General features: G+C 40.7%; 1 protein-coding gene across 1 annotated transcript in view; it reads left to right on the top strand.

Annotated features, from left to right (window-relative positions):
* Positions 1–13518, top strand: part of EXOC4 (exocyst complex component 4) — a 408882-nt gene that overhangs the window by 65044 nt on the left and 330320 nt on the right. Inside the window, exon 7 of the mRNA XM_049813739.1 lies at positions 3582–3759. Coding sequence (XP_049669696.1) covers positions 3582–3759 — 178 coding nt within the window. The remainder of the gene's footprint in view (positions 1–3581; positions 3760–13518) is intronic.

Raw genomic sequence — 13518 nt, 5'->3', positions numbered from 1 at the left:
TCACGTTTAGAAATATGTATCTTGGGTAGTGGAGGACAAAGTGTCACGGAAGAGAGGCCATGTTACGTCAGCTTGGGGTACTGCTACATGAACCCCTGGGTCTCTTCTGGGTTATGGAAGATTGTTGACTTTAGAATAATAATAATCTGGATGCATGCCTACTTGAGGGCCAGATTTATGGGACAAAATTTTGGTAGGGATACATGCAAAATCCAGTCCAGGAGGAGATGGCGTATTGGCAATTTTGCTACTAAATCCTGTTGAGTGGATTCAACGCACTTTTCCCTACATGTTCATAATACACTTCTGGCTTTTTACCTCATCTCGAGGCTTTAAAGTAAATACAGAAATTATATACACGCCAACACTCTGACCAGGCAAAGGACATTACTGCTGCTAAAATGCCTGAATTGTCATTAGCGACCTCATGCAGGTGTCAGCAGTCACTCTGCATCAATTCATTCTCCGTTATTGCCTGGACAATAGGAGTTGCTTCCGGGTGTGTGTCACTGTCTCTCAACATATTTACCATATTTCTCGGTGAAGGGGTTATGAGATTGTTTTGACAAATTGCCTAAGCCAGTCTCCTGTCATTCTCTGTATGTGTTCTGCTTAGGTCACGCGGTGCTGCAACCCCATATGCATAAAATCTAGGCCATACTATTTTATGCTGTTTTGTCTTGTTGGCTGTCTGACACGGGCTGTGTCTGTGTCTCTTTTGGGTCACCTTGTTTCAAAAATGACCTGACAGATTTAGAAGACTTTTAGAGAAAAGAAAATTAAGACAAGAGGTCCTGGCTAATTTGAAAACAGGGAGATGTGGAAATACGACGTTAGTTGACAATGGAAAATGTAATGGGGTGGTAGTTAGAATGGGGATTGGGGAGGTTTCATGTCTGTAAGTCTGTAACATGTGAATAGGAAGACATGGGAATTTAAAACCAAATAATTCTGTTCAGTATAATATTATTTTAGTAATGGCTCCATAAACAAGTTGATAATATGATGTCAGGCTCACGTAGGGACAATAAAAATGAATTTGTCAAACTATCCACCTAGTTTGGTTCTGCAAAATTGTACTTTCCTGGGGCAACAAGGAGGTATATAGATAACTAAATTATCATTTGCAATGGGATGTTAGTAGAAGTTGGGCTTGCACTGATAAATTTTTTCAGCGGTATATAATTAATTTTCTCCCATAATGTTATCTTTTTTTGGCATTTCAACCAAGGCTGTATTTAAGTTCCTCCAATGTGAAATTCCTCATCTATCCAAATTCTTCTATATCTGGCTTTCCTCCTATTTTTGTCTGGCTTCTGGCTGACCAGCTACTTGCCCCAGCTGCCTCCCTGTCAGTTGCTATGAGAAGTTCTATATATCCCTTAGGGGCTGTTGAAGCAATAATCGTCTCTCCCATGTCGGAGTGGGTTGGAGAAGATACTTGCTGAACAGCGATGGAGGGTGTTTTTTCAGGCAGCCTTGTCTGCATATTGTCCTGTCTCCTTCACTGATAACGTTGGTGATGGGCTAACAGCAGTTAGGGAAGGAGGGGGTTGTCTATGTCTTTCTACAGTAGCAACTTCTTAGTTTCACTTGGACAGGATAGTTGTTAAGCTTTATAGAAAGCTTAAATGGTGGAGGATGGCTTTTCTTCTGCACTGGACTTTCCCAAATTGAAAATGTAATATTGTTAATATTGATAATAGGTTTCTTTTCTGGTGCTGTCTCTACCATCATGTCCTGTATACTTCTGTTTATCCCCTGCCAGCATCTTACTTAAATTTGTAAAGACCTGTGAAAAAGCAGTGTTTTCTTTCTTAGTACCAACAATGCTTTTCTTGAGGCATTTGTTGCTATTCTTAAATATGAAGAAAATTGTCATACACACCAGTTTCTTTTGTTTTGTTTAAGTACGTGTTAGTTCTACTTAAGGTATGGCAGTGTTAATGTCCCTGTGTTTCTTATGAGTACCATGACTCCTAAACACATCTTTACTGTTAGTATGACGTACATCTCGCCACTTGACCTGTTCTGGTATGCCTCACTGTACCCCCCCAGACTTATCCAGTGGCTCTTTCTATTGAATCAAAGTGCTCTTCTACTTAACCATTTGAACTGTGTAGTTGGCATCATTGGTAGGTGAACGGCCCATGCGAGATCCCCAAGAGGCTGCTGTATAATGCTGTGTGTCTATATCTATATATGTAAAATCGTAGTATATGAATGGGCCACAGTAAGCTGAAAGTCATTTTTTTAAACAACAGCCACCTTCTGTTCTTTGCAGACTAGAAGTTCAGTCCAGGATTGCTGTAGGCTGAGGTAGGTGGTTTCAGCCACAGCATCATGCCAGGCCACTTGTACTGTCTGGTAAGGGTGCTGGTAACAGCAGCCGGTGTGCAACAGCTTCTTAATTACTGTAGTTAACTATCCAGCTGCTGCCTTAAACAGCTGATGAAAGTGGATGTATGCAGATATTCAGCACTCCGAAATGGCTGAGGCACAAACACACACCTCGTTAGTGATTGTTAACTAACACAGAAGACTCAAGTGTGGTGGTTAAGGAGTGGGTGCAACTCCGGTTTTGGTGCAGATCTTCTGTCCTGCGCTGGAGACGGCAATTTCTGACGGGTAGACACAGCAAGCGTGTGGTAACTCCTGAGCTGCTGCAGTTAAATGTGATGGAGCCTGTCTGTCAGAGCTAGAAGTGCCTAACATATGGATTTGGGAAGTGTTATCTTCACATTTTGTTGGGGTTACATGTGTACTTGAATTGCTCATTAAACGGCAGTGAACTTGATCAGAATTTTTCTTTTCTCAAATAATAAGAAATGTGATGAGTCATTGCCTTATCACAAAATATTTAGGACTTTACAAAGGTACATTAATTGCAATAATTGGGCAGCAAGGAAGCCGTAGGAGCAGGTGAAGTGTAGTAACACTTAGATGAGGTTATGGCTGTAGCACCTTCCATATAGTAGTAAAATCTTGATAACTGACACAGTTGATGAGGCTTGATGTTTTATGTTTCTGATCTTTCGTGTTGTTTAAAACCTGCCATACCACTCATTTCATAATTCAGCATGAATATCTTGTATTCTGTTTGTATGGGTAAGTCAATTTTTATTGACTTGAGACTCTTACTTTCTTCTGGGGGAAAAGCAGATAGTCTCCCTCGTTGTCTGCAGTCCTATCTGGGAACTTAAAATGGTCTATAATATCATGGTACTGAAGTGTAGTTACTGCGTAGTTACTAATGCATTTGTCTTCCCTATACCACCAAGTGGAATACATTAAAAGTAAGCGATTCTGATACAGAGGAGGGAGTAAGAAGGAAGGTCCTCAGAAGTATTTAGGTACCAAAGCTGAGCTGCTAACAGCTGAAGTCAGTCGCCTGAAGCCCACAGAGAGGGTTTGAAGCTAGGTGACCTCTCAGCTTGCACACAGCGTCTATCACAAAACAGGGTACATGAAGTCACAGTCACAGTCTCCTGACTCCTGGCCCACTGCTCTGATGTGGTGTATGACTCTGTGCCTACGGTGTCTTCTAGAAACTGAGTGGAGGTTGTCTTGATGGTTTGCAGGTTACTGCTGGAACTGCTAGAGCTTCTCTTTGACAAGTTCAACGCCGTGGCTGCCGCGCACTCTGTTGTCCTTGGGCACCTTCAGCAAACAGTGGCGTCTCCTTGCAGCCAGTATGATGGTGATATCAAGCTCTATGACATGGTTGATGTGTGGGTGAAGATCCAAGATGTCTTGCAGGTAAGAATCCTTCAGGTGGGGACGTTTTCAGGTTGAAACAGCTGTTATAACCAGAATACTAGAGAATACCTGTCATGCTCAAGAGACAGCTGTGCTGGAATTTGTCTTGGGTTTTGGTAAGTGGCCACATTTATAACAGACTGTTAAACTCCAGAGACCTTAAATATCAGCAAAAAAGTTCCCGTGGATTCATCCTTATGGTGTATGGAAAGGCTGATTCCTTTTGCCTACCAAGTGATTTATCAGAAGCTTTCAAACAGTGACATTTTTGTTCTGTGTTACCATGTCATGCCTGTCTTTATAAAGTGTCACAGCTCTAATCCCTTGTCTTCTCTTGTCATTATGGCTTGGTTATAGTCAGCTGAGACACTTGCTGCCAGCATGTTTTCGGGGAATTCTTATTTGATTCTTATTCTTAACTGTAGCGTACTAAAGCGGTACCTTGCTTAGGCTTTATTCTGGTACCATGCCTATCACCTTAGTATCTGAGACTCTCACAAGCAGCAGAGCTATCATCTGTCACATGTCTGTTCTCTCATTCTTGCTGTGAGGCTAACACATGCACGTTAGATTTTTTTTATTTATTATTTATTTTGGAATTGCCTTTATATATAGTACACAGCTGTAGACCTTACCCAGTATTTGCTAGAGGAGGTCAAAGAAATGAGCCTGGCATTATTTACAAGAGGTGGCAAGATTTATGATGGTCATTCCACCTCTGGCCTGTTCATGAAAAATGTTCTCTGCTTCCTGCTCTAACACAGTTTTTCATTGTAGGGCACAGGTCTATTTAGCTGTTGCTCTAAAAGCTTTGTTTGACTGTGCAGTGATGCACAGAGGTTTTTTGCTTACACAAATATAGCCAACTTTGTGTATGGTGTGAATGTAGATACTTCTTGGACATGGTAAAGGTAAGGTATGGGCCTTTGATCACCTCCACTGTCTCCTTACCCACTTATTTTTGTTTCCAGAGGAGTTAGTATTTTTATTAAAGAAATCTTGATCAGTGTTCTCCGTGATACAAACTTTCACTTACCTTCAATATTGTTCTTGCTAAAACTTGGTTGGGAATGTCCAGGCAGAGGTTAATGATGGGTTTTCTAAACAAAAGAATGTCATAGAATTGAAGCTGTATGGCCCCGTTAAAGTGAAGAATTAAACTTAAGGACGTGAGGAACAGGCTTGGCGTGGGGGACCTCCAGCTGTCTTACTGTCATACATGAGGTCTAGAAAAACTTTTAAGAGCTTTGAGTTCTGCAGACTATGCTCCAGGAGGACAAAGCCTTGGGAGTAAGAATCCTCCACGGTTTTATCTTCAGTGAAGCAGAATGACAAGGCTAGTAATTCCCCCTTATCGGTGAGAGTTTGTGATGATTTCATTCCTTGTGACTGGTGAAATTGGGAGTGAGTTATCCTGGCTATTCCAAAACAACATTGATAAAACTTCTGCAGAGAAGCATGCGTAGGTGTGCACATATAGAGAGTGAATGTGTTTTCTGTGTTGGGGAGAAAATGTTTGACCAAGCTTTCTATAAAATGTGTGCCAAGAAAAATATAACAACCCACTTGTAAAGGTTTTGTTGCTACTGGCCTGACAGCATGGGTGTCAGAGGGAGTCAGAAAAGCTTCCAGAAGAGCTTTTACAGTGCATAAAGGCAGCACTTTAAAATCCATAATCTCTTGCTGGTTTAGGGTAAGAGATGAGCATTGACTGACATGGAAAGGAAGAAATCTTCTGTTTCTTTGTTCAAAATCTTGTGGGTTTTTTCACTGGAGTGGATTAACATTTTTTTTACCTTACAGTGTAAGAAAACCTTCGATCCCAAGACTAAATTATTTCTATGCTGTTTTTCCAAATAAGGATGATTTTTTTTGAGAGGAGATCTTACGTTTGCGGCAGGGGGAGCAGAAAACTCGGTTTTAAAAGTGTTTATTTAAATGTTCCTGCTGTTGGGGGAGGATGAAAATTTTGAGGAAGTGGGTTTGTGGCGGGGTGCATCAGGGAGACGATGCAATTCCTGCAGATAGTAATGATTGAAGTTTATTCATCATGCTAGAACAATATCACATAACTCTGCAGTTCACATGGATAATCTTTTGCACGTGTACATTGTGCATCTCTGCATGTGAATACGTTACAGTAAGGTTCTCTCTTTATAGTTCTGTACAAAAGTAATAATGCACGCTCATGGTGGGCTGGAAATTGTCCTTTGTGGGAAATGTGAGAGAGTTGTTTTCAGCAGCTTTTTTTTGTGGCTGGATTTCTGAATGTTTCCTAATAACTGCACAAAGCACTATGGTATAGTATTAGGTAGGTGGCACAGTGCTGTGCAACGTTTAGACACTGAACATGCAGATATTATATATTTTTGACCTTCTCTGAGAATGGAAGAATAATACTGAACTCATCAGGAGGAAGACAGAGTGACCTTTTAGAGTTGGGTATTACAGTGCTAGGAAACAAACAAACAAAAAAATCAGTTTGTCAAAATATTAGAGTAGCCTTGTTCAGGAAAACAGAGTTTGAAGTTATTTACTTGTACCAGCTTAGCCTGTAGTCGTATTGCCGTACCAACGGGAGAGATTTGAAACTTGTTTAAATTTTAACGTGGCATTTTGTGCACACAGCTAATTTAGATCTTTAGTGTAGGAGTGGGTAGAATATCCTTCTGAAGAGCATAATTACTGTAGGACCAAGTACTCGGCTGGAGAGAACTGTGAGTTGTGTTACAACGGCTGTTAGCGATGTAGTGACATGAATAGTCGCTTCAGAACAATGCAATGAAGGAATTCTGAGTTTTTCTCTCACAATTCAATCTATATGCTGCATCATCCCATCCCAAATTATGGAGGCTATGCTGTGTGAAAGGCAAAGTGGTGTACCTGCTTGGGAAGAAGGCAGAAGGTTTTGGGTGCAGCATAGTCTTTCTGTGTCTTTTTACTTTTTCAGTCTAGGCCAAATTTCCTTAGCCCAGATAAGGGCTTTTCTGTCCTGTTGTGTTAGTGCCAGGGGACCCAACAGCTGGCAGACATTCTGCAGCAGTCACTCATACTTGGTGTGATGGTTCTTCCTTGCTGTTACCTATAGCACAGAACTTTTAACAGTTCATTTAGCTTTTTTTAGTACTTTGATACCGCGGTGAGAGAGAGGCATCTGCCCCTGCTGAATAATACCAGTGTTCATTCAGCTTCTTCAGAAATATCCCCTTTCTAGTGATAGGATGATCACCCTCCCAGCTATTTTGTCTCAGTGCAGTACCCTGCTGCTGGAGAAAATACCAAAGACATCTCCATGTGTGCTCAGTATCCTGTTATCAGCTTAGGCCGGTGTTATTTACCTCCAAGGAAGAGATCTTCTCTCCTTTTGTAGTGGTAGTATTTGTAGTTGATGGATCTCAGTTTTTTGAGAGTGGTCTGTATCTCTTTTCTTGCCTCTACAGAAGAGAGGGAAAATCACATATATGCTCTGGGATGTATATCATATCTTTAGCAGGCTGTCTGGTGGTCTATCTACTGAGAAGACACTGACATTTATTACTTTCCTTTTTTGGGGGGTCTTCTGTCTAATGCTTTTGGGTGTTTTCCAAAAATGGTGCGATTTAGCAGCCTAAACATTGCTGAAACACCATAAGGAAACTGGAGCAAGAGAAATTGAAGCCTACTCTCTGCCCACACACTACTGTTCTGTTGCTGCAGAGCTGGAGATACCAGAAACTGTTAATGGAGAAAGCATCTCTCTTTGCATGTGATGCTCCTCCGTCCAGAGGCTGTGTGACATATCCTTCCTTATAAAGAGGAATGGCACTCGAGCGTGGGATTTGAGCAGGGAGACGGAGTAGTTCCGCAGTATGCAGCTAGATCTGGCGGCCAGCAACGTGAGCAATCTCGCAGAAAAGCTGCGCATAAACTGTATTTGCTATGCCATACTTTTCCAGGAGTACTGCTAGAGCACTTGGAGATATATTTCACAGCTCTGCTGCTGTAAACTGAGCTACTTTGTGATTTTGTAAGTGAATTAATGGCGAAAACTATTGGTCCTCTTAGGCACAGATGCGAGCAGGGGAAAGGCAGTGGAGTTCAGCACTTAGTGCTCAGTTACTCAATGGAAAAGGTGTAGAGGCTTCAACTCCATGTCAGTCTATGCAGATCTAAGCCAGTTGTGCTGGGATCCTATTTTTTCCTCTTCTGCAGCCCAGGATGCTTTCCTTGCTCTGGCAGCGTTGCTCATTTTCCTGACAGTAATCTAATTTGAGGGAGTTGATTTAGCCAAGTATTTTCTGCTGGTTGCATTTTCTACTTGCTCGGGTCCTTGAACTGTGTCGGTGTTGGCACAGGAGCGAGCGGGAAGGAATACACCGTGAAGAAGGAAAGTGAAGGGTTTATCCTGGCAACTGCAGCTTTCATCAGCCGAAGCTGCTGTGTGGAGTGGCACCTCAAGGTACCTGCTCATGCAAAAACAAGGCGGTTTTTGCTCTTACCCTGTGTGGCTTAGCACAGGTCTGACAGCTGTGCAAAACATTTCCTGAAATGGCTTGTGATGTTAAGAGCAGGAGCCTAGGAATGATGTCCAGTCGTGAGCTCTGAACCTCTCCGCAGTTGTGATGCTGTCTGACTCTTGAGTTAAATTAGTGTGTCCTGGAATACGTAACCAAATCGCTTTTTGCTGAACCTTTCCATTTAAAGGATGGATGAACTATTTGTGATACAGTTAATACTTGTAAAGTAAAATAAGATTCTTGGATGAGAGATGCCAGTGTTAATATGCCATAAATACTGGTCGAAATGTCAGAGCAATATATGAAATTGCTGTTGCATTTGGGAAGTTCACCAGGTAATATTTTGAACTTAAACTAGTGTTATTTTTCAGAAAGTTTCTTTACAGAAATTTAATGGTTTTGTTGCTGTCCTCAAAATAATGTGCCTGACAGTTTTTCTGCTTCCTTTTAAATGGACTTAAGTGTGTGGAACTGATGCCCTTGGACTCCTGACTGGTTTGTCTCATTAATGCTTGTCTCTCATTTATCTGAGAAGACAATGGTTAGGAAAGTGATCTGACTGCAGCTTTTGAAAAATACAGTTTCAGTCAATCTTGGGTGCCTGAAAGTGGGAGGGAGAGCATTCTACTCTCCAGGATGTTGATGTTTAAAAATGGAATTTAGACAATTAGAGTAGGTCACTTCATGATTTTCTTCTGTTTCTTATTTGAAGGGAACTCAGAACATGCATTAAGAAATCCAGCATAGTGTTACACAACTTTTTTTTTTTTTTTTTTTCCTGAAAATATGTACTACTAAGAGCATGACAATTTCTCTGCAAGTTTATGGTTCAGGAAGAGCATAATCTTTCTGAATCTAGGAAGGGACGAGATTATTTTGCAGGAAGGTATTTCTTTAAATTTTGGTCTTGCCACGGAGGTATGTAATGTTCTGCCTCCCCTCTCTCAAAATGTTTTATAGATTTGCTCCAACTTACCTAATAATTCAAGTTTTCTCCTTAAATTTTGGAACAGAAAGTAATTTTGTACCTTTCTTAAGCTCTTAAGAAGACGCACTTGGAATTCAGGATGGTGGAAATTGCCTTGATAAAGGTGAAAAAGAGTGTCAGCAACTGCGGAGAGGTTTCGTAGCATTGGGATGTATTATGCAGCTAGAAGAGCAAAGAACGCGATAGCAATGGCATACTGTCCTTTTAAAAACAAAGAGTATGAAGTAGAAAAGCACAAAATCAATCTGTTTTCTCTTTTAACAGGATGATTCTGGCTGAAGTGTGTTTAAAACTATAACTGAAGTGCTTTGATAACAGGTACCTGGAAGAGGTCCAGAGCTGAGCGGGCTACAAACATTGGGTTATTGTCTTTCCCAGGAATGGTCCTTGTTAACTGAACTGTGCTATACGAGCATGGTGACATAGAAGTTTGCGTGAGTACTACTGCGTTAACAGCTTTTGTTTTGAGAGTCATTTTTATCCTGGAGTTGTTGATCCAATGTTATTTCATAAACACTAACGTGTACGCTAAAGTTCAAAGAGAGAAAGCCCTGCATAAAAACGAATTATTTGAACAGTGTACAGTCACTTGTGCAGTTTATTGCAGGAGAGGTCACCGAGCTTACAGTTTGGGAGATTGAAAAAAGCTTAGCTCATTTAATGAAATGTTTGCAGGTATATGAGCAAAGAAAAATCTCATCCTCTTCTGTCCATGCTGTAGAGCATCAAGCTGCTCAGTACTTGAAGGGCTCTTCATTTCAGGTGGATTTTCCTTTTAATATTTCAGCATAATTGCGAAGTTATAGTTTTAAAGGGGTTTTGGAGTTTATGTCTAAATATTTAAGTAGCTAAATCCACATAAATTAAAAGCGTATACTTAGATGGTGTTCTGCAGGAGAAAAAAGGTGCATGAATTCTTGTGAAGACCCCTATCAGTAAATAATTTCAAAAACCTGTTTAGCATAGTTGTGAAAGAAGTCAGCTCTGCTAGGTGTTAGGCTGAGAGAAAATCTGCGCTGAGGAAGAGGTTGGGAATACAGAACGCAGGAATGACATGTTCCCTACTCTGATATTTGGCAGTTGGAATGAAACCTGTGCCTTTTGAATCCTGGGCCACTGTCAAATGCTTTCTAATTTATACATTTTGAGAGCACAGAAATTTTTTTTTGCAGCCTTTGTTCCGGTGATGTCACTTGGAAGCCTTTCTTTTGCAAGCTGAAAGTTCACTGAGAAGTGCTAAGAAGGTTGTGAAGTAGCCGTCACACCTGATGTGAAGTCTGTGTTTCAATTTGCCAGCAGTACTATGGATATTCTAAATAAAGTGTGCAAAATTTCCAGCCTGTAAATTGCTTGTTAGCCTTCGTCTTGGAAGTGTTGGTTATTGGGATGATGTAGAAGAAATGGAAACTTGGCTGCACGTATGTGCAATATCTTTCACTTTAACCATTTCCCTAGATTCTTGAATGGTTTTGTTAGGTCTGATGTGCCTTTTTTTTTGTTTTTTTTTTTTTGTTTTGTTACTATCAGTGTCCACTGCACTTTATTCCTGCTGTCAGCTAGAATTAGGAGAGACTGCAAGTAGTTCATCAGCATTTGTAGACATGTTTTATAGGACTATAAAACCACGTCTCTTTTGATGTGCTGAGCTTATTCACACTTAGTCCCTGTGTGACTAGCTTTAAAGGCAGTGAGTCGTACTCTTACTAGCATCATAAAAATACTGTGAACGGGAAAAGGCCAAACGCTCATCATGTCCTCACTGCAAGACGTCTAATCTGACAGCAGTGCATGAGGGATTCATGCAGGCAAATTCCTGCTAATGTTAGAAGGTAGCTGATATCCGAGGGAGATGTTTGGAAACTGTTTTGCTTAAAAGCCTTTCCGCTCCTGAGCTGTGTACTTGTGTTTACCATACGTGACATTTACAAAACCGTAAGGTAGAATCTTTTTTTTTTCCTGAAGTTTACCAGCTCTTGCTGTTTCTTTCCAGATATGAAATCTCAACTTCGTTTTGGGGGGCCTGCATGCCTTTTTCCAGTAATTATTTGTGACATAGGAAACTACAGCATTCATTAGCAAAAATCCTTTCTAAAATTTCTCTTCCATTATCTTATTTTCCTTGTTTTTTCCTCATAGACAGGTGAGCCCCTAGCAGTGAACTCCTAGGACTGAGGCCATGTGCGTCAAGAAGCTCAGCCCTGCTCAGATAGAAACTGTCAAGGTTATATCTGTTACGTTCAGAGGGGCTGCAAGGGTATTAATTTCTTCTTTGTCATTCATCCTGCAAGCCATGCTACTTGCCTTTTGCTGCTCTCCGTTCACACACATGCATCCCTTTACACCACTCCCCATCTTTGTTCCTTCTTTCCCTTTCTTCATCAACACCACACTCTCGGCCTTGTTCCAGGGTCCGAGCAAGAAGAGAAGGTGCGTTATTTATGGACGTACGTATGTGAGGACCTAACACTGTAGGTGGGAAAACAGCAGCTCCTTGTCGCTTGCGAAGGCAACTTCAAGTCTGCGCACGTACGCTTGGAAGCTGTTGCTGCTGCAGCTCAGGACACATAGGCACCGCTTTGAAATGTGTTGTGTATCACTAGTAGTATACATAAAACATTTTAGGAACATCTACTTCACAGCATGCTTCTCATCATCAAAGTGACTTAGTCATCTGATCTCACCAGGGTGATGCCATTCTGTATTTTACACATGGGGGAGCTAATGTTTGAATGAGTAAAACAAATGGAAAGGTTTGGAAGTATTTCTATTATTTCTGGTGTGCCTGGTTTGATACTGTAGAAGGAGGGAGTATCTTGTGTGAGGTTGTTGTTGGTTTTAGTAAGAGTTTCTAAGATTTTGTTTGTTTGTTTGTTTCTCTTGACATTATGGATGCTCTGCACCACTGAGAATCAGGACATGAATATACAAAGCACCCAACAAAAATTGGAGATGACTGTTTTGCTGATGATCTGCAGGCTTTGATATTTTCTTTATTTTGTACGTTTTTTTTATGGTTGCGCTGACCAGCTGGCTTTTGAAGTGGTTTTATTTAGGAAGTCCGCAAATAGCTTTCAGTGATTTTCGAGTAATATGTCATTGGGTTTATATATGCATAAGTGTTTCAATGGATAGTGCAGACTCTGGTTATAGATAATGAAGGCTTGAGTCTGAAGTGATTGGACTGTGATGCTTGAGGGTGTGTACGTGACTGACAGGACATGGTGAGAAAGTATTTAAGCACAGAATCAGCCTCAGTATTTTTTCTTAATGACTTGGTTCACATTTATTCTTTGACTTAAGCGATTTCAGCTGTACAAGGCTTTCACCAACTTTTAGCCAGAGTACTCAGCTGTGAGAGAACACAGACTCTGCTTCTATATATATTGTGCAAATGTGTATGTACAAACTACCAGCAAGTGGCTGATGATTCACTGGTGATCTCTGGACTGAGAGAGGCTGAAGAGCTTGAAGCCTGCGTGCTTTGCAGGAACTGACAAACTCTCAGCTTACACTGAGAACAACCAACCTCCTTCCACCCCCAAATCCTTCTGTTACGCTCAACGGTGTTCTGGTAATGGCATTGCAAGTCAGCATTTTTTGTCATCTAAACATGAAATTTTTTTTTTAAAAATAAAATTCCCAATTGTCAGAAGGAAACTTGGGAGAAGCTGCTTTCTCTCTATTCTGGTGGCTGAAATAGAAAATCTGAATTGCGTTTCATACCTCTGTTCTGTCTTGCTTCTTTGTGGGAAGTACTGATGTTGTGTGCTTCAGAAGTGCCAGTGTGACTTAGACTTTGAAATGGGCCCATTTTTATTTCTCTATTATAAGTGTTCTGGTTTCATTTTTTTTAAATGAACAAAAAAGACTATTTAAAAAATCTGAACTAAATCAAAATTCAATTTTGTTTCATGTAGTTAATCTAGTTTTATTGTTGGCTTTACACGCTTTTAGACTCTTTGGAGGAGGTTTACTAATCAGTAACTAGTTTTAGCTCTCGATATGTAAAGGTATGATGGGCCTGCTGATTGGACCCTTTTGTGGTTTGCAACACCAAAAATCAAGTTTTAAATGTGTAATACGTACTTCTCTGCCTTATCAAGTTGGATACTGATTTGCATGATCAGTTAGTGGGTATTTCTCTAACCACATAACATGTATATCTATGTGTTTTGACTGGCCCAGAGCCAGCAGTAGGTAATGGAAGTTCATGTGGGGATTTACATAAATCTAAATAACTGTATCGTGTATTTCTGCAAACTCTTTTTCCCTGGC

The sequence above is a fragment of the Accipiter gentilis genome, chromosome 11 (genome assembly GCF_929443795.1).
Source record: "Accipiter gentilis chromosome 11, bAccGen1.1, whole genome shotgun sequence".
NCBI lineage: Eukaryota > Metazoa > Chordata > Aves > Accipitriformes > Accipitridae > Astur > Astur gentilis.
The sequence above is the reverse complement of the archived record's forward strand: the minus strand, read 5'-3'. Positions and strand labels throughout refer to the sequence as shown.